Below are 27,163 nucleotides of genomic sequence, written 5' to 3' on the forward strand. Positions count from 1 at the left end.
CTAGCGAGAGGCTGTTGTTTAGCACCTAGCGAGAGGCTGTTGTTTAGCACCTAGCAAGAGGCTGTTGTTGTTTAGCACCTAGCAAGAGGCTGTTGTTGTTTAGCACCTAGCAAGAGGCTGTTGTTTAGCACCTAGCAAGAGGCTGTTGTTTAGCACCTAGCAAGAGGCTGTTGTTGTTTAGCACCTAGCGAGAGGCTGTTGTTTAGCACCTAGCAAGAGGCTGTTGTTTAGCACCTAGCAAGAGGCTGTTGTTGTTTAGCACCTAGCAAGAGGCTGTTGTTGTTTAGCACCTAGCAAGGGGCTGTTGTTGTTTAGCACCTAGCAAGAGGCTGTTGTTTAGCACCTAGCGAGAGGCTGTTGTTGTTTAGCGCCTAGCAAGGGGCTGTTGTTGTTTAGCACCTAGCGAGAGGCTGTTGTTTAGCACCTAGCGAGAGGCTGTTGTTTAGCACCTAGCGAGAGGCTGTTGTTTAGCACCTAGCGAGATGCTGTTGTTGTTTAGCACCTAGCAAGAGGCTGTTGTTTAGCGCCTAGCAAGAGGCTGTTGTTTAGCACCTAGCGAGAGGCTGTTGTTGTTTAGCACCTAGCGAGAGGCTGTTGTTGTTTAGCACCTAGCAAGAGGCTGTTGTTTAGCACCTAGCAAGAGGCTGTTGTTGTTTAGCACCTAGCGAGAGGCTGTTGTTTAGCGCCTAGCAAGAGGCTGTTGTTGTTTAGCACCTAGCGAGAGGCTGTTGTTGTTTAGCGCCTAGCAAGAGGCTGTTGTTGTTTAGCACCTAGCGAGAGGCTGTTGTTGTTTAGCACCTAGCAAGAGGCTGTTGTTGTTTAGCACCTAGCGAGAGGCTGTTGTTGTTTACCACCTAGCAAGAGGCTGTTGTTGTTTAGCACCTAGCAAGAGGCTGTTGTTGTTTAGCACCTAGCGAGAGGCTGTTGTTTAGCACCTAGCAAGAGGCTGTTGTTTAGCACCTAGCAAGAGGCTGTTGTTTAGCACCTAGCAAGAGGCTGTTGTTGTTTAGCACCTAGCGAGAGGCTGTTGTTTAGCACCTAGCAAGAGGCTGTTGTTTAGCGCCTAGCAAGAGGCTGTTGTTGTTTAGCACCTAGCGAGAGGCTGTTGTTTAGCACCTAGCGAGAGGCTGTTGTTGTTTAGCACCTAGCAAGAGGCTGTTGTTTAGCGCCTAGCGAGAGGCTGTTGTTTAGCACCTAGCAAGAGGCTGTTGTTTAGCGCCTAGCAAGAGGCTGTTGTTGTTTAGCACCTAGCAAGAGGCTGTTGTTGTTTAGCACCTAGCGAGAGGCTGTTGTTTAGCACCTAGCAAGAGGCTGTTGTTGTTTAGCACCTAGCAAGAGGCTGTTGTTGTTTAGCACCTAGCGAGAGACTGTTGTTGTTTAGCACCTAGCAAGAGGCTGTTGTTTAGCACCTAGCGAGAGGCTGTTGTTGTTTAGCACCTAGCAAGAGGCTGTTGTTTAGCACCTAGCGAGAGGCTGTTGTTTAGCACCTAGCGAGAGGCTGTTGTTGTTTAGCACCTAGCAAGAGGCTGTTGTTGTTTAGCACCTAGCAAGAGGCTGTTGTTTAGCAGCTAGCAAGAGGCTGTTGTTTAGCGCCTAGCGAGAGGCTGTTGTTTAGCACCTAGCAAGAGGCTGTTGTTTAGCACCTAGCGAGAGGCTGTTGTTTAGCACCTAGCGAGAGGCTGTTGTTGTTTAGCACCTAGCGAGAGGCTGTTGTTTAGCACCTAGCGAGAGGCTGTTGTTTAGCACCTAGCGAGAGGCTGTTGTTTAGCGCCTAGCGAGAGGCTGTTGTTTAGCACCTAGCGAGAGGCTGTTGTTTAGCACCTAGCAAGAGGCTGCTGTTGTTTAGCACCTAGCAAGAGGCTGTTGTTTAGCACCTAGCGAGAGGCTGTTGTTTAGCACCTAGCAAGAGGCTGTTGTTGTTTAGCACCTAGCAAGAGGCTGTTGTTTAGCACCTAGCGAGAGGCTGTTGTTGTTTAGCACCTAGCAAGAGGCTGTTGTTTAGCACCTAGCAAGAGGCTGTTGTTTAGCACCTAGCAAGAGGCTGTTGTTTAGCACCTAGCGAGAGGCTGTTGTTGTTTAGCACCTAGCGAGAGGCTGTTGTTTAGCACCTAGCGAGAGGCTGTTGTTTAGCACCTAGCGAGAGGCTGTTGTTGTTTAGCGCCTAGCGAGAGGCTGTTGTTGTTTAGCACCTAGCGAGAGGCTGTTGTTGTTTAGCACCTAGCAAGAGGCTGTTGTTTAGCACCTAGCGAGTGGCTGTTGTTTAGCACCTAGCAAGAGGCTGTTGTTTAGCACCTAGCAAGAGGCTGTTGTTGTTTAGCACCTAGCGAGAGGCTGTTGTTGTTTAGCACCTAGCGAGAGGCTGTTGTTTAGCACCTAGCGAGAGGCTGTTGTTTAGCACCTAGCAAGAGGCTGTTGTTGTTTAGCACCTAGCGAGAGGCTGTTGTTTAGCACCTAGCGAGAGGCTGTTGTTTAGCACCTAGCGAGAGGCTGTTGTTTAGCGCCTAGCGAGAGGCTGTTGTTGTTTAGCACCTAGCGAGAGGCTGTTGTTTAGCACCTAGCGAGAGGCTGTTGTTTAGCGCCTAGCAAGAGGCTGTTGTTGTTTAGCACCTAGCGAGAGGCTGTTGTTTAGCACCTAGCAAGAGGCTGTTGTTTAGCACCTAGCGAGAGTCTGTTGTTTAGCACCTAGCGAGAGGCTGTTGTTTAGCACCTAGCAAGAGGCTGTTGTTGTTTAGCGCCTAGCAAGAGGCTGTTGTTGTTTAGCACCTAGCGAGAGGCTGTTGTTTAGCACCTAGCAAGAGGCTGTTGTTGTTTAGCACCTAGCAAGAGGCTGTTGTTTAGCACCTAGCGAGAGGCTGTTGTTGTTTAGCGCCTAGCGAGAGGCTGTTGTTTACCACCTAGCAAGAGGCTGTTGTTGTTTAGCACCTAGCAAGAGGCTGTTGTTGTTTAGCACCTAGCGAGAGGCTGTTGTTGTTTAGCACCTAGCGAGAGGCTGTTGTTGTTTAGCACCTAGCAAGAGGCTGTTGTTGTTTAGCACCTAGCAAGAGGCTGTTGTTTAGCACCTAGCGAGAGGCTGTTGTTTAGCACCTAGCGAGAGGCTGTTGTTTAGCACCTAGCGAGAGGCTGTTGTTGTTTAGCACCTAGCAAGAGGCTGTTGTTGTTTAGCACCTAGCAAGAGGCTGTTGTTTAGCGCCTAGCAAGAGGCTGTTGTTTAGCACCTAGCAAGAGGCTGCTGTTGTTTAGCACCTAGCAAGAGGCTGTTGTTTAGCACCTAGCGAGAGGCTGTTGTTTAGCACCTAGCAAGAGGCTGTTGTTGTTTAGCACCTAGCAAGAGGCTGTTGTTTAGCACCTAGCGAGAGGCTGTTGTTGTTTAGCACCTAGCAAGAGGCTGTTGTTTAGCACCTAGCAAGAGGCTGTTGTTTAGCACCTAGCGAGAGGCTGTTGTTGTTTAGCACCTAGCGAGAGGCTGTTGTTTAGCACCTAGCGAGAGGCTGTTGTTTAGCACCTAGCGAGAGGCTGTTGTTGTTTAGCGCCTAGCGAGAGGCTGTTGTTGTTTAGCACCTAGCGAGAGGCTGTTGTTGTTTAGCACCTAGCAAGAGGCTGTTGTTTAGCACCTAGCGAGTGGCTGTTGTTTAGCACCTAGCAAGAGGCTGTTGTTTAGCACCTAGCAAGAGGCTGTTGTTGTTTAGCACCTAGCGAGAGGCTGTTGTTGTTTAGCACCTAGCGAGAGGCTGTTGTTTAGCACCTAGCGAGAGGCTGTTGTTTAGCACCTAGCAAGAGGCTGTTGTTGTTTAGCACCTAGCGAGAGGCTGTTGTTTAGCACCTAGCGAGAGGCTGTTGTTTAGCACCTAGCGAGAGGCTGTTGTTTAGCGCCTAGCGAGAGGCTGTTGTTGTTTAGCACCTAGCGAGAGGCTGTTGTTTAGCACCTAGCGAGAGGCTGTTGTTTAGCGCCTAGCAAGAGGCTGTTGTTGTTTAGCACCTAGCGAGAGGCTGTTGTTTAGCACCTAGCAAGAGGCTGTTGTTTAGCACCTAGCGAGAGGCTGTTGTTTAGCACCTAGCGAGAGGCTGTTGTTTAGCACCTAGCAAGAGGCTGTTGTTGTTTAGCGCCTAGCAAGAGGCTGTTGTTGTTTAGCACCTAGCGAGAGGCTGTTGTTTAGCACCTAGCAAGAGGCTGTTGTTGTTTAGCACCTAGCAAGAGGCTGTTGTTTAGCACCTAGCGAGAGGCTGTTGTTGTTTAGCGCCTAGCGAGAGGCTGTTGTTTAGCACCTAGCAAGAGGCTGTTGTTGTTTAGCACCTAGCAAGAGGCTGTTGTTGTTTAGCACCTAGCGAGAGGCTGTTGTTGTTTAGCACCTAGCGAGAGGCTGTTGTTGTTTAGCACCTAGCAAGAGGCTGTTGTTGTTTAGCACCTAGCAAGAGGCTGTTGTTTAGCACCTAGCGAGAGGCTGTTGTTTAGCACCTAGCGAGAGGCTGTTGTTTAGCACCTAGCGAGAGGCTGTTGTTGTTTAGCACCTAGCAAGAGGCTGTTGTTGTTTAGCACCTAGCAAGAGGCTGTTGTTTAGCGCCTAGCAAGAGGCTGTTGTTTAGCACCTAGCAAGAGGCTGTTGTTGTTTAGCACCTAGCGAGAGGCTGTTGTTTAGCACCTAGCGAGAGGCTGTTGTTTAACACCTAGCGAGAGGCTGTTGTTTAGCACCTAGCGAGAGGCTGTTGTTGTTTAGCACCTAGCAAGAGGCTGTTGTTGTTTAGCACCTAGCGAGAGGCTGTTGTTTAGCACCTAGCAAGAGGCTGTTGTTTAGCACCTAGCGAGAGGCTGTTGTTTAGCACCTAGCGAGAGGCTGTTGTTTAACACCTAGCGAGAGGCTGTTGTTTAGCACCTAGCGAGAGGCTGTTGTTGTTTAGCACCTAGCGAGAGGCTGTTGTTGTTTAGCACCTAGCGAGAGGCTGTTGTTTAGCACCTAGCAAGAGGCTGTTGTTTAGCACCTAGCAAGAGGCTGTTGTTTAGCACCTAGCGAGAGGCTGTTGTTTAGCACCTAGCAAGAGGCTGTTGTTTAGCACCTAGCAAGAGGCTGTTGTTGTTTAGCACCTAGCAAGAGGCTGTTGTTTAGCACCTAGCAAGAGGCTGTTGTTTAGCACCTAGCGAGAGGCTGTTGTTGTTTAGCACCTAGCAAGAGGCTGTTGTTTAGCACCTAGCGAGAGGCTGTTGTTGTTTAGCGCCTAGCAAGGGGCTGTTGTTGTTTAGCACCTAGCGAGAGGCTGTTGTTTAGCACCTAGCAAGAGGCTGTTGTTGTTTAGCACCTAGCAAGAGGCTGTTGTTGTTTAGCACCTAGCGAGAGGCTGTTGTTGTTTAGCACCTAGCGAGAGGCTGTTGTTTAGCACCTAGCAAGAGGCTGTTGTTTAGCGCCTAGCAAGAGGCTGTTGTTTAGCACCTAGCGAGAGGCTGTTGTTGTTTAGCACCTAGCGAGAGGCTGTTGTTGTTTAGCACCTAGCAAGAGGCTGTTGTTTAGCACCTAGCAAGAGGCTGTTGTTGTTTAGCACCTAGCGAGAGGCTGTTGTTTAGCGCCTAGCAAGAGGCTGTTGTTGTTTAGCACCTAGCAAGAGGCTGTTGTTTAGCGCCTAGCGAGAGGCTGTTGTTGTTTAGCGCCTAGCAAGAGGCTGTTGTTGTTTAGCACCTAGCGAGAGGCTGTTGTTGTTTAGCACCTAGCAAGAGGCTGTTGTTGTTTAGCACCTAGCGAGAGGCTGTTGTTGTTTAGCACCTAGCAAGAGGCTGTTGTTGTTTAGCACCTAGCAAGAGGCTGTTGTTTAGCACCTAGCAAGAGGTTATAGTTTAACGCCTAGCAAGAGGCTGTTGTTTAGCACCTAGCAAGAGGCTGTTGTTGTTTAGCACCTAGCAAGAGGCTGTTGTTTAGCACCTAGCAAGAGGCTGTAGTTTAGCGCCTAGCAAGAGGCTGTTGTTTAGCACCTAGCAAGAGGCTGTTGTTTAGCACCTAGCGAGAGGCTGTTGTTGTTTAGCACCTAGCAAGAGGCTGTTGTTGTTTAGCACCTAGCGAGAGGCTGTTGTTGTTTAGCACCTAGCGAGAGGCTGTTGTTTAGCGCCTAGCGAGAGGCTGTTGTTTAGCGCCTAGCGAGAGGCTGTTGTTTAGCACCTAGCAAGAGGCTGTTGTTGTTTAGCACCTAGCGAGAGGCTGTTGTTGTTTAGCAGCTAGCAAGAGGCTGTTGTTTAGCACCTAGCGAGAGGCTGTTGTTGTTTAGCACCTAGCAAGAGGCTGTTGTTGTTTAGCGCCTAGCGAGAGGCTGTTGTTTAACACCTAGCGAGAGGCTGCTGTTGTTTAGCAGCTAGCAAGAGGCTGTTGTTGTTTAGCAGCTAGCAAGAGGCTGTTGTTTAGCACCTAGCGAGAGGCTGTTGTTGTTTAGCACCTAGCAAGAGGCTGTTGTTGTTTAGCGCCTAGCAAGAGGCTGTTGTTGTTTAGCACCTAGCAAGAGGCTGCTGTTGTTTAGCACCTAGCAAGAGGCTGTTGTTTAGCTCCTAGCAAGAGGCTGTTGTTGTTTAGCACCTAGCGAGAGGCTGTTGTTGTTTAGCACCTAGCGAGAGGCTGTTGTTTAGCGCCTAGCAAGAGGCTGTTGTTGTTTAGCACCTAGCAAGAGGCTGTTGTTTAGCACCTAGCGAGAGGCTGTTGTTTAGCACCTAGCAAGAGGCTGTTGTTTAGCACCTAGCGAGAGGCTGTTGTTTAGCACCTAGCGAGAGGCTGTTGTTTAGCACCTAGCAAGAGGCTGTTGTTGTTTAGCACCTAGCGAGTGGCTGTTGTTTAGCACCTAGCAAGAGGCTGTTGTTTAGCACCTAGCGAGAGGCTGTTGTTGTTTAGCACCTAGCAAGAGGCTGTTGTTGTTTAGCACCTAGCGAGAGGCTGTTGTTGTTTAGCACCTAGCGAGTGGCTGTTGTTTAGCACCTAGCGAGAGGCTGTTGTTGTTTAGCACCTAGCGAGAGGCTGTTGTTTAGCACCTAGCGAGAGGCTGTTGTTTAGCACCTAGCAAGAGGCTGTTGTTTAGCACCTAGCAAGAGGCTGTTGTTTAGCACCTAGCAAGAGGCTGTTGTTGTTTAGCACCTAGCGAGAGGCTGTTGTTTAGCACCTAGCAAGAGGCTGTTGTTTAGCGCCTAGCAAGAGGCTGTTGTTGTTTAGCACCTAGCGAGAGGCTGTTGTTTAGCACCTAGCGAGAGGCTGTTGTTGTTTAGCACCTAGCAAGAGGCTGTTGTTTAGCGCCTAGCGAGAGGCTGTTGTTTAGCACCTAGCAAGAGGCTGTTGTTTAGCGCCTAGCAAAAGGCTGTTGTTGTTTAGCACCTAGCAAGAGGCTGTTGTTGTTTAGCACCTAGCGAGAGGCTGTTGTTTAGCACCTAGCAAGAGGCTGTTGTTGTTTAGCACCTAGCAAGAGGCTGTTGTTGTTTAGCACCTAGCGAGAGGCTGTTGTTGTTTAGCACCTAGCAAGAGGCTGTTGTTTAGCACCTAGCGAGAGGCTGTTGTTGTTTAGCACCTAGCAAGAGGCTGTTGTTTAGCACCTAGCGAGAGGCTGTTGTTTAGCACCTAGCGAGAGGCTGTTGTTGTTTAGCACCTAGCAAGAGGCTGTTGTTGTTTAGCACCTAGCAAGAGGCTGTTGTTTAGCAGCTAGCAAGAGGCTGTTGTTTAGCGCCTAGCGAGAGGCTGTTGTTTAGCACCTAGCAAGAGGCTGTTGTTTAGCACCTAGCGAGAGGCTGTTGTTTAGCACCTAGCGAGAGGCTGTTGTTGTTTAGCACCTAGCGAGAGGCTGTTGTTTAGCACCTAGCGAGAGGCTGTTGTTTAGCACCTAGCAAGAGGCTGTTGTTTAGCGCCTAGCGAGAGGCTGTTGTTTAGCACCTAGCGAGAGGCTGTTGTTTAGCACCTAGCAAGAGGCTGCTGTTGTTTAGCACCTAGCAAGAGGCTGTTGTTTAGCACCTAGCGAGAGGCTGTTGTTTAGCACCTAGCAAGAGGCTGTTGTTGTTTAGCACCTAGCAAGAGGCTGTTGTTTAGCACCTAGCGAGAGGCTGTTGTTGTTTAGCACCTAGCAAGAGGCTGTTGTTTAGCACCTAGCAAGAGGCTGTTGTTTAGCACCTAGCAAGAGGCTGTTGTTTAGCACCTAGCAAGAGGCTGTTGTTGTTTAGCGCCTAGCGAGAGGCTGTTGTTGTTTAGCACCTAGCGAGAGGCTGTTGTTGTTTAGCACCTAGCGAGAGGCTGTTGTTGTTTAGCGCCTAGCGAGAGGCTGTTGTTGTTTAGCACCTAGCGAGAGGCTGTTGTTGTTTAGCACCTAGCAAGAGGCTGTTGTTTAGCACCTAGCGAGTGGCTGTTGTTTAGCACCTAGCAAGAGGCTGTTGTTTAGCACCTAGCAAGAGGCTGTTGTTGTTTAGCACCTAGCGAGAGGCTGTTGTTGTTTAGCACCTAGCGAGAGGCTGTTGTTTAGCACCTAGCGAGAGGCTGTTGTTTAGCACCTAGCAAGAGGCTGTTGTTGTTTAGCACCTAGCGAGAGGCTGTTGTTTAGCACCTAGCGAGAGGCTGTTGTTTAGCACCTAGCGAGAGGCTGTTGTTTAGCGCCTAGCGAGAGGCTGTTGTTGTTTAGCACCTAGCGAGAGGCTGTTGTTTAGCACCTAGCGAGAGGCTGTTGTTTAGCGCCTAGCAAGAGGCTGTTGTTGTTTAGCACCTAGCGAGAGGCTGTTGTTTAGCACCTAGCAAGAGGCTGTTGTTTAGCACCTAGCGAGAGGCTGTTGTTTAGCACCTAGCGAGAAGTTGTTTAGCACCTAGCAAGAGGCTGTTGTTGTTTAGCGCCTAGCAAGAGGCTGTTGTTGTTTAGCACCTAGCGAGAGGCTGTTGTTTAGCACCTAGCAAGAGGCTGTTGTTGTTTAGCACCTAGCAAGAGGCTGTTGTTTAGCACCTAGCGAGAGGCTGTTGTTGTTTAGCGCCTAGCGAGAGGCTGTTGTTTAGCACCTAGCAAGAGGCTGTTGTTGTTTAGCACCTAGCAAGAGGCTGTTGTTGTTTAGCACCTAGCGAGAGGCTGTTGTTGTTTAGCACCTAGCGAGAGGCTGTTGTTGTTTAGCACCTAGCAAGAGGCTGTTGTTGTTTAGCACCTAGCAAGAGGCTGTTGTTTAGCACCTAGCGAGAGGCTGTTGTTTAGCACCTAGCGAGAGGCTGTTGTTTAGCACCTAGCGAGAGGCTGTTGTTTAGCACCTAGCGAGAGGCTGTTGTTGTTTAGCACCTAGCAAGAGGCTGTTGTTGTTTAGCACCTAGCAAGAGGCTGTTGTTTAGCGCCTAGCAAGAGGCTGTTGTTTAGCACCTAGCAAGAGGCTGTTGTTGTTTAGCGCCTAGCGAGAGGCTGTTGTTTAGCACCTAGCAAGAGGCTGTTGTTGTTTAGCACCTAGCAAGAGGCTGTTGTTGTTTAGCACCTAGCGAGAGGCTGTTGTTGTTTAGCACCTAGCGAGAGGCTGTTGTTGTTTAGCACCTAGCAAGAGGCTGTTGTTGTTTAGCACCTAGCAAGAGGCTGTTGTTTAGCACCTAGCGAGAGGCTGTTGTTTAGCACCTAGCGAGAGGCTGTTGTTTAGCACCTAGCGAGAGGCTGTTGTTTAGCACCTAGCGAGAGGCTGTTGTTGTTTAGCACCTAGCAAGAGGCTGTTGTTGTTTAGCACCTAGCAAGAGGCTGTTGTTTAGCGCCTAGCAAGAGGCTGTTGTTTAGCACCTAGCAAGAGGCTGTTGTTGTTTAGCACCTAGCGAGAGGCTGTTGTTTAGCACCTAGCGAGAGGCTGTTGTTTAACACCTAGCGAGAGGCTGTTGTTTAGCACCTAGCGAGAGGCTGTTGTTGTTTAGCACCTAGCAAGAGGCTGTTGTTGTTTAGCACCTAGCGAGAGGCTGTTGTTTAGCACCTAGCAAGAGGCTGTTGTTTAGCACCTAGCGAGAGGCTGTTGTTTAGCACCTAGCGAGAGGCTGTTGTTTAACACCTAGCGAGAGGCTGTTGTTTAGCACCTAGCGAGAGGCTGTTGTTGTTTAGCACCTAGCGAGAGAATGTTGTTGTTTAGCACCTAGCGAGAGGCTGTTGTTTAGCACCTAGCAAGAGGCTGTTGTTTAGCACCTAGCAAGAGGCTGTTGTTTAGCACCTAGCGAGAGGCTGTTGTTTAGCACCTAGCAAGAGGCTGTTGTTTAGCACCTAGCAAGAGGCTGTTGTTGTTTAGCACCTAGCAAGAGGCTGTTGTTTAGCACCTAGCAAGAGGCTGTTGTTTAGCACCTAGCGAGAGGCTGTTGTTGTTTAGCACCTAGCAAGAGGCTGTTGTTTAGCACCTAGCGAGAGGCTGTTGTTGTTTAGCGCCTAGCAAGGGGCTGTTGTTGTTTAGCACCTAGCGAGAGGCTGTTGTTTAGCACCTAGCAAGAGGCTGTTGTTGTTTAGCACCTAGCAAGAGGCTGTTGTTGTTTAGCACCTAGCGAGAGGCTGTTGTTGTTTAGCACCTAGCGAGAGGCTGTTGTTTAGCACCTAGCAAAAGGCTGTTGTTTAGCGCCTAGCAAGAGGCTGTTGTTTAGCACCTAGCAAGAGGCTGTTGTTTAGCGCCTAGCAAGAGGCTGTTGTTTAGCACCTAGCGAGAGGCTGTTGTTGTTTAGCACCTAGCGAGAGGCTGTTGTTGTTTAGCACCTAGCAAGAGGCTGTTGTTTAGCACCTAGCAAGAGGCTGTTGTTGTTTAGCACCTAGCGAGAGGCTGTTGTTTAGCGCCTAGCAAGAGGCTGTTGTTGTTTAGCACCTAGCAAGAGGCTGTTGTTTAGCGCCTAGCGAGAGGCTGTTGTTGTTTAGCGCCTAGCAAGAGGCTGTTGTTGTTTAGCACCTAGCGAGAGGCTGTTGTTTAGCACCTAGCAAGAGGCTGTTGTTTAGCACCTAGCAAGAGGCTGTTGTTTAGCACCTAGCGAGAGGCTGTTGTTTAGCACCTAGCAAGAGGCTGTTGTTTAGCACCTAGCAAGAGGCTGTTGTTGTTTAGCACCTAGCAAGAGGCTGTTGTTTAGCACCTAGCAAGAGGCTGTTGTTTAGCACCTAGCGAGAGGCTGTTGTTGTTTAGCACCTAGCAAGAGGCTGTTGTTTAGCACCTAGCGAGAGGCTGTTGTTGTTTAGCGCCTAGCAAGGGGCTGTTGTTGTTTAGCACCTAGCGAGAGGCTGTTGTTTAGCACCTAGCAAGAGGCTGTTGTTGTTTAGCACCTAGCAAGAGGCTGTTGTTGTTTAGCACCTAGCGAGAGGCTGTTGTTGTTTAGCACCTAGCGAGAGGCTGTTGTTTAGCACCTAGCAAGAGGCTGTTGTTTAGCGCCTAGCAAGAGGCTGTTGTTTAGCACCTAGCAAGAGGCTGTTGTTTAGCGCCTAGCAAGAGGCTGTTGTTTAGCACCTAGCGAGAGGCTGTTGTTGTTTAGCACCTAGCGAGAGGCTGTTGTTGTTTAGCACCTAGCAAGAGGCTGTTGTTTAGCACCTAGCAAGAGGCTGTTGTTGTTTAGCACCTAGCGAGAGGCTGTTGTTTAGCGCCTAGCAAGAGGCTGTTGTTGTTTAGCACCTAGCAAGAGGCTGTTGTTTAGCGCCTAGCGAGAGGCTGTTGTTGTTTAGCGCCTAGCAAGAGGCTGTTGTTGTTTAGCACCTAGCGAGAGGCTGTTGTTGTTTAGCACCTAGCAAGAGGCTGTTGTTGTTTAGCACCTAGCGAGAGGCTGTTGTTGTTTAGCACCTAGCAAGAGGCTGTTGTTGTTTAGCACCTAGCAAGAGGCTGTTGTTTAGCACCTAGCAAGAGGCTGTAGTTTAGCGCCTAGCAAGAGGCTGTTGTTTAGCACCTAGCAAGAGGCTGTTGTTGTTTAGCACCTAGCAAGAGGCTGTTGTTTAGCACCTAGCAAGAGGCTGTTGTTTAGCACCTAGCAAGAGGCTGTTGTTTAGCACCTAGCGAGAGGCTGTTGTTGTTTAGCACCTAGCAAGAGGCTGTTGTTGTTTAGCACCTAGCGAGAGGCTGTTGTTGTTTAGCACCTAGCGAGAGGCTGTTGTTTAGCGCCTAGCGAGAGGCTGTTGTTTAGCGCCTAGCGAGAGGCTGTTGTTTAGCACCTAGCAAGAGGCTGTTGTTGTTTAGCACCTAGCGAGAGGCTGTTGTTTAGCACCTAGCAAGAGGCTGTTGTTTAGCACGTAGCAAGAGGCTGTTGTTGTTTAGCACCTAGCAAGAGGCTGTTGTTGTTTAGCACCTAGCGAGAGGCTGTTGTTTAGCACCTAGCGAGAGGCTGTTGTTTAGCACCTAGCGAGAGGCTGTTGTTTAACACCTAGCGAGAGGCTGTTGTTTAGCACCTAGCAAGAGGCTGTTGTTGTTTAGCACCTAGCAAGAGGCTGTTGTTGTTTAGCACCTAGCGAGAGGCTGTTGTTTAGCACCTAGCGAGAGGCTGTTGTTGTTTAGCACCTAGCAAGAGGCTGTTGTTTAGCACCTAGCAAGAGGCTGTTGTTGTTTAGCACCTAGCAAGAGGCTGTTGTTTAGCACCTAGCAAGAGGCTGTTGTTTAGCACCTAGCGAGAGGCTGTTGTTTAGCACCTAGCGAGAGGCTGTTGTTGTTTAGCGCCTAGCGAGAGGCTGTTGTTGTTTAGCGCCTAGCGAGAGGCTGTTGTTTAGCACCTAGCGAGAGGCTGTTGTTTAGCACCTAGCAAGAGGCTGTTGTTGTTTAGCACCTAGCGAGTGGCTGTTGTTTAGCACCTAGCAAGAGGCTGTTGTTTAGCACCTAGCGAGAGGCTGTTGTTGTTTAGCACCTAGCAAGAGGCTGTTGTTGTTTAGCACCTAGCGAGTGGCTGTTGTTTAGCACCTAGCAAGAGGCTGTTGTTTAGCACCTAGCGAGAGGCTGTTGTTGTTTAGCACCTAGCAAGAGGCTGTTGTTGTTTAGCACCTAGCGAGAGGCTGTTGTTGTTTAGCACCTAGCGAGTGGCTGTTGTTTAGCACCTAGCGAGAGGCTGTTGTTGTTTAGCACCTAGCGAGAGGCTGTTGTTTAGCACCTAGCGAGAGGCTGTTGTTTAGCACCTAGCAAGAGGCTGTTGTTTAGCACCTAGCAAGAGGCTGTTGTTTAGCACCTAGCAAGAGGCTGTTGTTGTTTAGCACCTAGCGAGAGGCTGTTGTTTAGCACCTAGCAAGAGGCTGTTGTTTAGCGCCTAGCAAGAGGCTGTTGTTGTTTAGCACCTAGCGAGAGGCTGTTGTTTAGCACCTAGCGAGAGGCTGTTGTTGTTTAGCACCTAGCAAGAGGCTGTTGTTTAGCGCCTAGCGAGAGGCTGTTGTTTAGCACCTAGCAAGAGGCTGTTGTTTAGCGCCTAGCAAAAGGCTGTTGTTGTTTAGCACCTAGCAAGAGGCTGTTGTTGTTTAGCACCTAGCGAGAGGCTGTTGTTTAGCACCTAGCAAGAGGCTGTTGTTGTTTAGCACCTAGTAAGAGGCTGTTGTTGTTTAGCACCTAGCGAGAGGCTGTTGTTGTTTAGCACCTAGCAAGAGGCTGTTGTTTAGCACCTAGCGAGAGGCTGTTGTTGTTTAGCACCTAGCAAGAGGCTGTTGTTTAGCACCTAGCGAGAGGCTGTTGTTTAGCACCTAGCGAGAGGCTGTTGTTGTTTAGCACCTAGCAAGAGGCTGTTGTTGTTTAGCACCTAGCAAGAGGCTGTTGTTTAGCAGCTAGCAAGAGCCTGTTGTTTAGCGCCTAGCGAGAGGCTGTTGTTTAGCACCTAGCAAGAGGCTGTTGTTTAGCACCTAGCGAGAGGCTGTTGTTTAGCACCTAGCGAGAGGCTGTTGTTGTTTAGCACCTAGCGAGAGGCTGTTGTTTAGCACCTAGCGAGAGGCTGTTGTTTAGCACCTAGCAAGAGGCTGTTGTTTAGCGCCTAGCGAGAGGCTGTTGTTTAGCACCTAGCGAGAGGCTGTTGTTTAGCACCTAGCAAGAGGCTGCTGTTGTTTAGCACCTAGCAAGAGGCTGTTGTTTAGCACCTAGCGAGAGGCTGTTGTTTAGCACCTAGCAAGAGGCTGTTGTTGTTTAGCACCTAGCAAGAGGCTGTTGTTTAGCACCTAGCGAGAGGCTGTTGTTGTTTAGCACCTAGCAAGAGGCTGTTGTTTAGCACCTAGCAAGAGGCTGTTGTTTAGCACCTAGCAAGAGGCTGTTGTTTAGCACCTAGCAAGAGGCTGTTGTTTAGCACCTAGCGAGAGGCTGTTGTTGTTTAGCACCTAGCGAGAGGCTGTTGTTTAGCACCTAGCGAGAGGCTGTTGTTTAGCACCTAGCGAGAGGCTGTTGTTGTTTAGCGCCTAGCGAGAGGCTGTTGTTGTTTAGCACCTAGCGAGAGGCTGTTGTTGTTTAGCACCTAGCAAGAGGCTGTTGTTTAGCACCTAGCGAGTGGCTGTTGTTTAGCACCTAGCAAGAGGCTGTTGTTTAGCACCTAGCAAGAGGCTGTTGTTGTTTAGCACCTAGCGAGAGGCTGTTGTTGTTTAGCACCTAGCGAGAGGCTGTTGTTTAGCACCTAGCGAGAGGCTGTTGTTTAGCACCTAGCAAGAGGCTGTTGTTGTTTAGCACCTAGCGAGAGGCTGTTGTTTAGCACCTAGCGAGAGGCTGTTGTTTAGCACCTAGCGAGAGGCTGTTGTTTAGCGCCTAGCGAGAGGCTGTTGTTGTTTAGCACCTAGCGAGAGGCTGTTGTTTAGCACCTAGCGAGAGGCTGTTGTTTAGCGCCTAGCAAGAGGCTGTTGTTGTTTAGCACCTAGCGAGAGGCTGTTGTTTAGCACCTAGCAAGAGGCTGTTGTTTAGCACCTAGCGAGAGGCTGTTGTTTAGCACCTAGCGAGAAGTTGTTTAACACCTAGCAAGAGGCTGTTGTTGTTTAGCGCCTAGCAAGAGGCTGTTGTTGTTTAGCACCTAGCGAGAGGCTGTTGTTTAGCACCTAGCAAGAGGCTGTTGTTGTTTAGCACCTAGCAAGAGGCTGTTGTTTAGCACCTAGCGAGAGGCTGTTGTTGTTTAGCGCCTAGCGAGAGGCTGTTGTTTAGCACCTAGCAAGAGGCTGTTGTTGTTTAGCACCTAGCAAGAGGCTGTTGTTGTTTAGCACCTAGCGAGAGGCTGTTGTTGTTTAGCACCTAGCGAGAGGCTGTTGTTGTTTAGCACCTAGCAAGAGGCTGTTGTTGTTTAGCACCTAGCGAGAGGCTGTTGTTTAGCACCTAGCGAGAGGCTGTTGTTTAGCACCTAGCGAGAGGCTGTTGTTTAGCACCTAGCGAGAGGCTGTTGTTTAGCACCTAGCGAGAGGCTGTTGTTGTTTAGCACCTAGCAAGAGGCTGTTGTTGTTTAGCACCTAGCAAGAGGCTGTTGTTTAGCGCCTAGCAAGAGGCTGTTGTTTAGCACCTAGCAAGAGGCTGTTGTTGTTTAGCGCCTAGCGAGAGGCTGTTGTTTAGCACCTAGCAAGAGGCTGTTGTTGTTTAGCACCTAGCAAGAGGCTGTTGTTGTTTAGCACCTAGCGAGAGGCTGTTGTTGTTTAGCACCTAGCGAGAGGCTGTTGTTGTTTAGCACCTAGCAAGAGGCTGTTGTTGTTTAGCACCTAGCAAGAGGCTGTTGTTTAGCACCTAGCGAGAGGCTGTTGTTTAGCACCTAGCGAGAGGCTGTTGTTTAGCACCTAGCGAGAGGCTGTTGTTTAGCACCTAGCGAGAGGCTGTTGTTGTTTAGCACCTAGCAAGAGGCTGTTGTTGTTTAGCACCTAGCAAGAGGCTGTTGTTTAGCGCCTAGCAAGAGGCTGTTGTTTAGCACCTAGCAAGAGGCTGTTGTTGTTTAGCACCTAGCGAGAGGCTGTTGTTTAGCACCTAGCGAGAGGCTGTTGTTTAACACCTAGCGAGAGGCTGTTGTTTAGCACCTAGCGAGAGGCTGTTGTTGTTTAGCACCTAGCAAGAGGCTGTTGTTGTTTAGCACCTAGCGAGAGGCTGTTGTTTAGCACCTAGCAAGAGGCTGTTGTTTAGCACCTAGCGAGAGGCTGTTGTTTAGCACCTAGCGAGAGGCTGTTGTTTAGCACCTAGCGAGAGGCTGTTGTTTAGCACCTAGCGAGAGGCTGTTGTTGTTTAGCACCTAGCGAGAGGCTGTTGTTGTTTAGCACCTAGCGAGAGGCTGTTGTTTAGCACCTAGCAAGAGGCTGTTGTTTAGCACCTAGCAAGAGGCTGTTGTTTAGCACCTAGCGAGAGGCTGTTGTTTAGCACCTAGCAAGAGGCTGTTGTTTAGCACCTAGCAAGAGGCTGTTGTTGTTTAGCACCTAGCAAGAGGCTGTTGTTTAGCACCTAGCAAGAGGCTGTTGTTTAGCACCTAGCGAGAGGCTGTTGTTGTTTAGCACCTAGCAAGAGGCTGTTGTTTAGCACCTAGCGAGAGGCTGTTGTTGTTTAGCGCCTAGCAAGGGGCTGTTGTTGTTTAGCACCTAGCGAGAGGCTGTTGTTTAGCACCTAGCAAGAGGCTGTTGTTGTTTAGCACCTAGCAAGAGGCTGTTGTTGTTTAGCACCTAGCGAGAGGCTGTTGTTGTTTAGCACCTAGCGAGAGGCTGTTGTTTAGCACCTAGCAAGAGGCTGTTGTTTAGCGCCTAGCAAGAGGCTGTTGTTTAGCACCTAGCAAGAGGCTGTTGTTTAGCGCCTAGCAAGAGGCTGTTGTTTAGCACCTAGCGAGAGGCTGTTGTTGTTTAGCACCTAGCGAGAGGCTGTTGTTGTTTAGCACCTAGCAAGAGGCTGTTGTTTAGCACCTAGCAAGAGGCTGTTGTTGTTTAGCACCTAGCGAGAGGCTGTTGTTTAGCGCCTAGCAAGAGGCTGTTGTTGTTTAGCACCTAGCAAGAGGCTGTTGTTTAGCGCCTAGCGAGAGGCTGTTGTTGTTTAGCGCCTAGCAAGAGGCTGTTGTTGTTTAGCACCTAGCGAGAGGCTGTTGTTGTTTAGCACCTAGCAAGAGGCTGTTGTTGTTTAGCACCTAGCGAGAGGCTGTTGTTGTTTAGCACCTAGCAAGAGGCTGTTGTTGTTTAGCACCTAGCAAGAGGCTGTTGTTTAGCACCTAGCAAGAGGCTGTAGTTTAGCGCCTAGCAAGAGGCTGTTGTTTAGCACCTAGCAAGAGGCTGTTGTTGTTTAGCACCTAGCAAGAGGCTGTTGTTTAGCACCTAGCAAGAGGCTGTAGTTTAGCGCCTAGCAAGAGGCTGTTGTTTAGCACCTAGCAAGAGGCTGTTGTTTAGCACCTAGCGAGAGGCTGTTGTTGTTTAGCACCTAGCAAGAGGCTGTTGTTGTTTAGCACCTAGCGAGAGGCTGTTGTTGTTTAGCACCTAGCGAGAGGCTGTTGTTTAGCGCCTAGCGAGAGGCTGTTGTTTAGCGCCTAGCGAGAGGCTGTTGTTTAGCACCTAGCAAGAGGCTGTTGTTGTTTAGCACCTAGCGAGAGGCTGTTGTTTAGCACCTAGCAAGAGGCTGTTGTTTAGCACGTAGCAAGAGGCTGTTGTTGTTTAGCACCTAGCAAGAGGCTGTTGTTGTTTAGCACCTAGCGAGAGGCTGTTGTTTAGCACCTAGCGAGAGGCTGTTGTTTAGCACCTAGCGAGAGGCTGTTGTTTAACACCTAGCGAGAGGCTGTTGTTTAGCACCTAGCAAGAGGCTGTTGTTGTTTAGCACCTAGCAAGAGGCTGTTGTTGTTTAGCACCTAGCGAGAGGCTGTTGTTTAGCACCTAGCGAGAGGCTGTTGTTGTTTAGCACCTAGCAAGAGGCTGTTGTTTAGCACCTAGCAAGAGGCTGTTGTTGTTTAGCACCTAGCAAGAGGCTGTTGTTTAGCACCTAGCAAGAGGCTGTTGTTTAGCACCTAGCGAGAGGCTGTTGTTTAGCACCTAGCGAGAGGCTGTTGTTGTTTAGCGCCTAGCGAGAGGCTGTTGTTGTTTAGCGCCTAGCGAGAGGCTGTTGTTTAGCACCTAGCAAGAGGCTGTTGTTTAGCACCTAGCAAGAGGCTGTTGTTTAGCACCTAGCAAGAGGCTGTTGTTGTTTAGCACCTAGCAAGAGGCTGTTGTTGTTTAGCACCTAGCGAGAGGCTGTTGTTGTTTAGCACCTAGCAAGAGGCTGTTGTTTAGCAGCTAGCAAGAGGCTGTTGTTGCTTAGCACCTAGCGAGAGGCTGTTGTTGTTTAGCGCCTAGCAAGAGGCTGTTGTTTAGCGCCTAGCAAGAGGCTGTTGTTGTTTAGCACCTAGCAAGAGGCTGTTGTTTAGCGCCTAGCAAGAGGCTGTTGTTTAGCACCTAGCAAGAGGCTGTTGTTTAGCACCTAGCAAGAGGCTGTTGTTGTTTAGCACCTAGCAAGAGGCTGTTGTTTAGCACCTAGCAAGAGGCTGTTGTTGTTTAGCACCTAGCGAGAGGCTGTTGTTGTTTAGCACCTAGCGAGAGGCTGTTGTTGTTTAGCAGCTAGCAAGAGGCTGTTGTTGTTTAGCAGCTAGCAAGAGGCTGTTGTTTAGCACCTAGCGAGAGGCTGTTGTTTAGCACCTAGCGAGAGGCTGTTGTTGTTTAGCGCCTAGCGAGAGGCTGTTGTTTAACACCTAGCGAGAGGCTGCTGTTGTTTAGCAGCTAGCAAGAGGCTGTTGTTGTTTAGCAGCTAGCAAGAGGCTGTTGTTTAGCACCTAGCGAGAGGCTGTTGTTGTTTAGCACCTAGCAAGAGGCTGTTGTTGTTTAGCGCCTAGCAAGAGGCTGTTGTTGTTTAGCACCTAGCAAGAGGCTGCTGTTGTTTAGCACCTAGCAAGAGGCTGTTGTTTAGCTCCTAGCAAGAGGCTGTTGTTGTTTAGCACCTAGCGAGAGGCTGTTGTTGTTTAGCACCTAGCGAGAGGCTGTTGTTTAGCGCCTAGCAAGAGGCTGTTGTTGTTTAGCACCTAGCAAGAGGCTGTTGTTTAGCACCTAGCGAGAGGCTGTTGTTTAGCACCTAGCAAGAGGCTGTTGTTTAGCACCTAGCGAGAGGCTGTTGTTTAGCACCTAGCGAGAGGCTGTTGTTTAGCACCTAGCAAGAGGCTGTTGTTGTTTAGCACCTAGCGAGTGGCTGTTGTTTAGCACCTAGCAAGAGGCTGTTGTTTAGCACCTAGCGAGAGGCTGTTGTTGTTTAGCACCTAGCAAGAGGCTGTTGTTGTTTAGCACCTAGCGAGAGGCTGTTGTTGTTTAGCACCTAGCGAGTGGCTGTTGTTTAGCACCTAGCGAGAGGCTGTTGTTGTTTAGCACCTAGCGAGAGGCTGTTGTTTAGCACCTAGCGAGAGGCTGTTGTTTAGCACCTAGCAAGAGGCTGTTGTTGTTTAGCGCCTAGCAAGAGGCTGTTGTTTAGCACCTAGCAAGAGGCTGTTGTTTAGCAACTAGCAAGAGGCTGTTGTTTAGCACCTAGCAAGAGGCTGTTGTTGTTTAGCACCTAGCAAGAGGCTGTTGTTGTTTAGCACCTAGCGAGAGGCTGTTGTTTAGCACCTAGCAAGAGGCTGTTGTTGTTTAGCGCCTAGCGAGAGGCTGTTGTTGTTTAGCACCTAGCGAGAGGCTGTTGTTGTTTAGCAGCTAGCAAGAGGCTGTTGTTGTTTAGCACCTAGCAAGAGGCTGTTGTTTAGCACCTAGCGAGAGGCTGTTGTTGTTTAGCACCTAGCAAGAGGCTGTTGTTGTTTAGCGCCTAGCGAGAGGCTGTTGTTTAACACCTAGCGAGAGGCTGCTGTTGTTTAGCAGCTAGCAAGAGGCTGTTGTTGTTTAGCAGCTAGCAAGAGGCTGTTGTTTAGCACCTAGCGAGAGGCTGTTGTTGTTTAGCACCTAGCAAGAGGCTGTTGTTGTTTAGCGCCTAGCAAGAGGCTGTTGTTGTTTAGCACCTAGCAAGAGGCTGCTGTTGTTTAGCACCTAGCGAGAGGCTGTTGTTTAGCACCTAGCAAGAGGCTGTTGTTGTTTAGCACCTAGCGAGAGGCTGTTGTTGTTTAGCACCTAGCGAGAGGCTGTTGTTTAGCGCCTAGCAAGAGGCTGTTGTTTAGCACCTAGCAAGAGGCTGTTGTTTAGCACCTAGCGAGAGGCTGTTGTTTAGCGCCTAGCAAGAGACTGTTGTTGTTTAGCACCTAGCAAGAGGCTGTTGTTTAGCACCTAGCGAGAGGCTGTTGTTGTTTAGCACCTAGCAAGAGGCTGTTGTTGTTTAGCACCTAGCGAGAGGCTGTTGTTGTTTAGCACCTAGCGAGTGGCTGTTGTTTAGCACCTAGCGAGAGGCTGTTGTTGTTTAGCACCTAGCGAGAGGCTGTTGTTTAGCACCTAGCGAGAGGCTGTTGTTTAGCACCTAGCAAGAGGCTGTTGTTGTTTAGCGCCTAGCAAGAGGCTGTTGTTTAGCACCTAGCAAGAGGCTGTTGTTTAGCACCTAGCAAGAGGCTGTTGTTTAGCACCTAGCAAGAGGCTGTTGTTGTTTAGCACCTAGCAAGAGGCTGTTGTTGTTTAGCACCTAGCGAGAGGCTGTTGTTTAGCACCTAGCAAGAGGCTGTTGTTTAGCACCTAGCAAGAGGCTGTTGTTTAGCACCTAGCGAGTGGCTGTTGTTTAGCGCCTAGCAAGAGGCTGTTGTTTAGCACCTAGCGAGAGGCTGTTGTTGTTTAGGACCTAGCGAGAGGCTGTTGTTTAGCACCTAGCAAGAGGCTGTTGTTGTTTAGCACCTAGCGAGAGGCTGTTGTTGTTTAGCACCTAGCAAGAGGCTGTTGTTTAGCACCTAGCGAGAGGCTGTTGTTGTTTAGCACCTAGCGAGAGGCTGTTGTTTAGCACCTAGCGAGAGGCTGTTGTTGTTTAGCACCTAGCAAGAGGCTGTTGTTTAGCACCTAGCGAGAGGCTGTTGTTGTTTAGCACCTAGCGAGAGGCTGTTGTTTAGCACCTAGCGAGAGGCTGTTGTTTAGCGCCTAGCGAGAGGCTGTTGTTTAGCGCCTAGCAAGAGGCTGTTGTTGTTTAGCACCTAGCAAGAGGCTGTTGTTTAGCACCTAGCGAGAGGCTGTTGTTGTTTAGCACCTAGCGAGAGGCTGTTGTTTAGCACCTAGCGAGAGGCTGTTGTTTAGCACCTAGCAAGAGGCTGTTGTTTAGCACCTAGCAAGAGGCTGTTGTTGTTTAGCACCTAGCGAGAGGCTGTTGTTGTTTAGCACCTAGCGAGAGGCTGTTGTTGTTTAGCACCTAGCGAGAGGCTGTTGTTGTTTAGCACCTAGCGAGAGGCTGTTGTTTAGCACCTAGCGAGAGGCTGTTGTTTAGCACCTAGCGAGAGGCTGTTGTTGTTTAGCACCTAGCGAGAGGCTGTTGTTGTTTAGCACCTAGCAAGAGGCTGTTGTTGTTTAGCACCTAGCAGGAGGCTGTTGTTGTTTAGCACCTAGCAAGAGGCTGTTGTTTAGCGCCTAGCAAGAGGCTGTTGTTTAGCACCTAGCAAGAGGCTGCTGTTGTTTAGCACCTAGCAAGAGGCTGTTGTTGTTTAGCGCCTAGCGAGAGGCTGTTGTTTAGCGCCTAGCAAGAGGCTGTTGTTGTTTAGCGCCTAGCAAGAGGCTGTTGTTGTTTAGCACCTAGCGAGAGGCTGTTGTTTAGCGCCTAGCAAGAGGCTGTTGTTTAGCGCCTAGCAAGAGGCTGTTGTTTAGCACCTAGCAAGAGGCTGTTGTTGTTTAGCACCTAGCAAGAGGCTGTTGTTGTTTAGCACCTAGCAAGAGGCTGTTGTTTAGCACCTAGCAAGAGGCTGTTGTTGTTTAGCACCTAGCAAGAGGCTGTTGTTGTTTAGCACCTAGCGAGAGGCTGTTGTTGTTTAGCACCTAGCAAGAGGCTGTTGTTTAGCACCTAGCAAGAGGCTGTTGTTGTTTAGCACCTAGCGAGAGGCTGTTGTTGTTTAGCACCTAGCGAGAGGCTGTTGTTGTTTAGCACCTAGCAAGAGGCTGGTGTTGTTTAGCGCCTAGCGAGAGGCTGTTGTTGTTTAGCGCCTAGCGAGAGGCTGTTGTTGTTTAGCGCCTAGCGAGAGGCTGTTGTTTAGCGCCTAGCGAGAGGCTGTTGTTGTTTAGCACCTAGCAAGAGGCTGTTGTTGTTTAGCACCTAGCGAGAGGCTGTTGTTGTTTAGCGCCTAGCAAGAGGCTGTTGTTGTTTAGCACCTAGCGAGAGGCTGTTGTTTAGCACCTAGCGAGAGGCTGTTGTTGTTTAGCACCTAGCGAGAGGCTGTTGTTTAGCGCCTAGCGAGAGGCTGTTGTTTAGCACCTAGCGAGAGGCTGTTGTTGTTTAGCACCTAGCGAGAGGCTGTTGTTGTTTAGCACCTAGCGAGAGGCTGTTGTTTAGCGCCTAGCGAGAGGCTGTTGTTTAGCACCTAGCAAGAGGCTGTTGTTTAGCACCTAGCAAGAGGCTGTTGTTTAGCACCTAGCAAGAGGCTGTTGTTTAGCACCTAGCGAGAGGCTGTTGTTTAGCACCTAGCAAGAGGCTGTTGTTTAGCACCTAGCGAGAGGCTGTTGTTGTTTAGCACCTAGCGAGAGGCTGTTGTTGTTTAGCGCCTAGCAAGAGGCTGTTGTTTAGCACCTAGCAAGAGGCTGTTGTTTAGCACCTAGCAAGAGGCTGTTGTTTAGCCCTAGCAAGAGGCTGTTGTAGCACCTAGCGAGAGGCTGTTGTTGTTTAGCACCTAGCAAGAGGCTGTAGTTGTTTAGCACCTAGCAAGAGGCTGTTGTTTAGCACCTAGCGAGAGGCTGTTGTTTAGCACCTAGCAAGAGGCTGTTGTTTAGCACCTAGCAAGAGGCTGTTGTTGTTTAGCACCTAGCAAGAGGCTGTTGTTTAGCACCTAGCAAGAGGCTGTTGTTGTTTAGCACCTAGCAAGAGGCTGTTGTTTAGCACCTAGCGAGAGGCTGTTGTTGTTTAGCACCTAGCGAGAGGCTGTTGTTTAGCACCTAGCGAGAGGCTGTTGTTGTTTAGCACCTAGCAAGAGGCTGTTGTTTAGCACCTAGCGAGAGGCTGTTGTTGTTTAGCACCTAGCGAGAGGCTGTTGTTTAGCACCTAGCGAGAGGCTGTTGTTTAGCACCTAGCAAGAGGCTGTTGTTTAGCACCTAGCAAGAGGCTGTTGTTTAGCGCCTAGCGAGAGGCTGTTGTTTAGCACCTAGCAAGAGGCTGTTGTTTAGCACCTAGCAAGAGGCTGTTGTTGTTTAGCGCCTAGCGAGAGGCTGTTGTTTAGCACCTAGCAAGAGGCTGTTGTTTAGCACCTAGCAAGAGGCTGTTGTTGTTTAGCGCCTAGCGAGTGGCTGTTGTTTAGCGCCTAGCGAGAGGCTGTTGTTTAGCACCTAGCAAGAGGCTGTTGTTTAGCACCTAGCGAGAGGCTGTTGTTTAGCGCCTAGCGAGAGGATGTTGTGAATGGGCTGCCATCAGTCAGGATGTGGCCCAGAAGTTAATTGACAGCATGCCAGGGCGGATTGCAGAGGTCTTGAAAAAGAAGGGTCAACACTGCAAATATTGACTCTTTGCGTCAACTTCATGTAATTGTCAATAAAAGCCTTTTGACACTTATGAAATGCTTGTAATTACAGACAGACAGACAGACAGACAGACAGACAGACAGACAGACAGACAGACAGACAGACAGACAGACAGACAGACAGACAGACTGACAGACAGACAGACAGACAGACAGACAGACAGACAGACAGACAGACAGACAGACAGACAGACAGACAGACAGACAGACAGACAGACAGACAGACAGACAGACAGACAGAGCAGACAGACAGACAGACAGACAGACAGACAGACAGACAGACAGAGCCTGAAACAGACAGACAGACAGACAGACAGACAGACAGACAGACAGACAGACAGACAGAGCCTAGACAGACAGACAGACAGACAGACAGACAGAGCCTGAAACAGACAGACAGACAGACAGACAGACAGACAGACAGACAGACAGACAGACAGACAGACAGACAAGAGCCTGAAACAGACAGACAGACAGACAGACAGACAGACAGACAGACAGACAGACAGACAGACAGACAGACAGAGCCTGAAACAGACAGACAGACAGACAGACAGACAGACAGACAGACAGACAGACAGACAGACAGACAGACAGTCAGGAGCCTGAAACAGACAGACAGACAGACAGACAGACAGACAGACAGACAGACAGACAGACAGACAGACAGACAGACAGACAGACAGACAGACAGACAGGAGCCTGAAGACAGACAGACAGACAGACAGACAGACAGACAGGCAAGAGCCTGAAGCTGCACAGACAGACAGACAGACAGACAGACAGACAGACAGACAGACAGACAGACAGACAGACAGACTGTTCACAGTCAGGAAACATGTCTGAGACCTCCAGACCTTAGCTCGGTGGGACTCGACAGTCCCATCAACGGCCCAGTCTGAATCCAGACTTTAGCTCAGTGGGACTAGACAGTCCCGACAACGGCCCAGTCTGAATCCAGACTTTAGCTCAGTGGGACTAGACAGTCCCGACAACGGCCCAGTCTGAATCCAGACTTTAGCTCAGTGGGACTAGACAGTCCCATCAACAGCCCAGTCTGAATCCAGACTTTAGCTCAGTGGGACTAGACAGTCCCATCAACAGCCCAGTCTGAATCCAGACTTTAGCTCAGTGGGACTAGACAGTCCCATCAACAGCCCAGTCTGAATCCAGACTTTAGCTCAGTGGGACTAGACAGTCCCGACAACGGCCCAGTCTGAATCCAGACTTTAGCTCAGTGGGACTAGACAGTCCCGACAACGGCCCAGTCTGAATCCAGACTTTAGCTCAGTGGGACTAGACAGTCCCGACAACGGCCCAGTCTGAATCCAGACTTTAGCTCAGTGGGACTAGACAGTCCCATCAACGGCCCAGTCTGAATCCAGACTTTAGCTCAGTGGGACTAGACAGTCCCATCAACGGCCCAGTCTGAATCCAGACTTTAGCTCAGTGGGACTAGACAGTCCCATCAACGGCCCAAGTCTGAATCCTAGTTGTTTCCTCACACAGCAACCAGAACACAATCCAAACACGACGGGCTGTTAGTCGCATGCAAGTCAACCACACACACACACACACACACACACACACACACACACACACACACACACACAGAGACACACACACACACACACACCCCACCCACCAAACTCAGAGGTATCTCTGTTTAGTTCCTCCAGCAGCACAACCTTCTTCCTGATGATGCAGCCGTAGCGTTGGCCTCCACCACACAACACCATGAGCAACACAGAGAACGCAACAGGGACGTGAGGATCTGGGTGTATCTGTGTGTCTGTGTGTGTCTATGTCTGTGTGTATCTGTGTGTGTGTATCTGTGTATGTCTGTCTGTCTGTGTCTGTGTGCTGTGTGTATCTGTGTGTCTGTGTATGTCTGTGTGTATCTGTGTCTGTGTATCTGTGTGTGTATATGTCTGTGTGTGTGTGTGTATGTCTGGGTGTATCTGTGTGTGTGTGTCTATGTGTGTGTGTATGTCTGGGTGTATCTGTGTGTATCTGTGTCTGTGTATCTGTGTGTGTGTGTATGTCTGGGTATATCTGTGTGTGTGTGTCTATGTCTGTGTGTATCTGTGTGTCTGTGTATGTCTGGGTGTATCTGTGTGTGTGTGTCTATGTCTGTGTGTATCTGTGTGTCTGTGTATGTCTGTGTGTATCTGTGTGTGTGTGTCTATGTCTGTGTGTATCTGTGGTGTGTGTGTATGTCTGTGTGTATCTGTGTGTGTGTGTATGTCTGTGTGTATCTGTGTGTCTGTGTATGTCTGTGTGTATCTGTGTCTGTGTATCTGTGTGTGTATATGTCTGTGTGTATCTGTGTGTGTGTGTATGTCTGGGTGTATCTGTGTGTGTGTGTCTATGTCTGTGTGTATCTGTGCGTGTGTGTATGTCTGTGTGTATCTGTGTCTGTGTGATCTGTGTGTATCTGATGTCTGTGTGTATCTGTGTGTGTGTGTGTATGTCTGGGTGTATCTGTGTGTGTGTGTCTATGTCTGTGTGTATCTGTGTGTGTGTGTATGTCTGTGTGTATCTGTGTGTGTGTGTCTATGTCTGTGTGTATCTGTGTGTCTGTGTATGTCTGTGTGTATCTGTGTGTGTGTGTGTCTATGTCTGTGTGTATCTGTGTGTGTGTGTATGTCTGTGTGTATCTGTGTGTGTATGTCTGTGTGTATCTGTGTGTGTGTGTATGTCTGGGTGTATCTGTGTCTGTGTATCTGTGTGTGTCTATGTCTGTGTGTATCTGTGTGTGTGTGTATGTCTGGGTGTATCTGTGTGTGTGTGTCTATGTCTGTGTGTATCTGTGCGTGTGTGTATGTCTGTGTGTATCTGTGTGTGTATGTCTGTGTGTATCTGTGTGTGTGTGTATGTCTGGGTGTATCTGTGTGTGTCTATGTCTGTGTGTATCAGTGTGTGTGTGTGTATGTCTGTGTTTATCTGTGTGTGTGTGTGTGTCTATGTCTGTGTGTATCTGTGTGTGTGTGTGTATGTCTGTGTGTATCTGTGTGTCTGTGTATGTCTGTGTGTCTCTATGTGTGTGTGTATCTGTGTGTGTGTGTGTGTGTGTCTATCTGTGTGTGTATGTGTGTCTGTGTGTGTGTATGTCTGTGTGTATCTGTGTGTATCTGTCTGTGTGTGTATGTCTGTGTGTGTGTGTCTGTGTGTATGTGTATCTGTTTTTATCTGTGTGTGTGTCTGTGTGTGTGTGTATGTCTGGGTGTATCTGTGTGTGTCTATGTCTGTGTGTATCTGTGTGTGTGTGTATGTCTGGGTGTATCTGTGTGTGTGTCTGTGTGTGTATCTGTGTGTATCTGTGTGTATCTGTGTATATGTATGTGTGTATCTGTGTGTATGTCTGTGTGTATGTCTGTGTGTATCTGTGTGTGTATCTGTGTGTATCTGTGTGTATGTGTATCTGTGTGTGTCTGTGTGTGTCTGTGTTTATCTGTGTGTGTCTGTGTGTATCTGTGTGTATCTGTGTGTATCTGTGTGTGTATATGTCTGTGTGTCTCTGTGTGTATATGTCTGTGTGTATATGTCTGTGTGTATCTGTGTGTGTCTCTGTGTATCTGTGTGTCTGTGTGTATATGTCTGTGTGTATCTGTGTGTGTCTGTGTGTATCTGTGTGTATCTGTGTGTATCTGTGTGTATCTGTGTGTGATATGTCTGTGTGTCTCTGTGTGTATATGTCTGTGTGTGTCTGTGTGTATCTGTGTGTGTCT

At 49.2% G+C, this 27,163-nt stretch overlaps 1 protein-coding gene across 1 annotated transcript in view; it reads right to left on the reverse strand.

Annotated features, from left to right (window-relative positions):
* LOC106595859 (unconventional myosin-XV) overlaps window positions 1-25,171 on the reverse strand; it is a 79,117-nt gene extending 53,946 nt beyond the window's left edge. Inside the window, exon 1 of the mRNA XM_082965449.1 lies at window positions 25,078-25,171. Within this exon, the coding sequence (XP_082821575.1) occupies window positions 25,078-25,171 (94 nt within the window). The remainder of the gene's footprint in view (window positions 1-25,077) is intronic.
* Window positions 25,172-27,163: the final 1,992 nt, after the last annotated feature.

Source organism: Salmo salar, chromosome 18 (genome assembly GCF_965601325.2).
Source record: "Salmo salar chromosome 18, fSalSal1, whole genome shotgun sequence".
Taxonomy (NCBI): domain Eukaryota; kingdom Metazoa; phylum Chordata; class Actinopteri; order Salmoniformes; family Salmonidae; genus Salmo; species Salmo salar.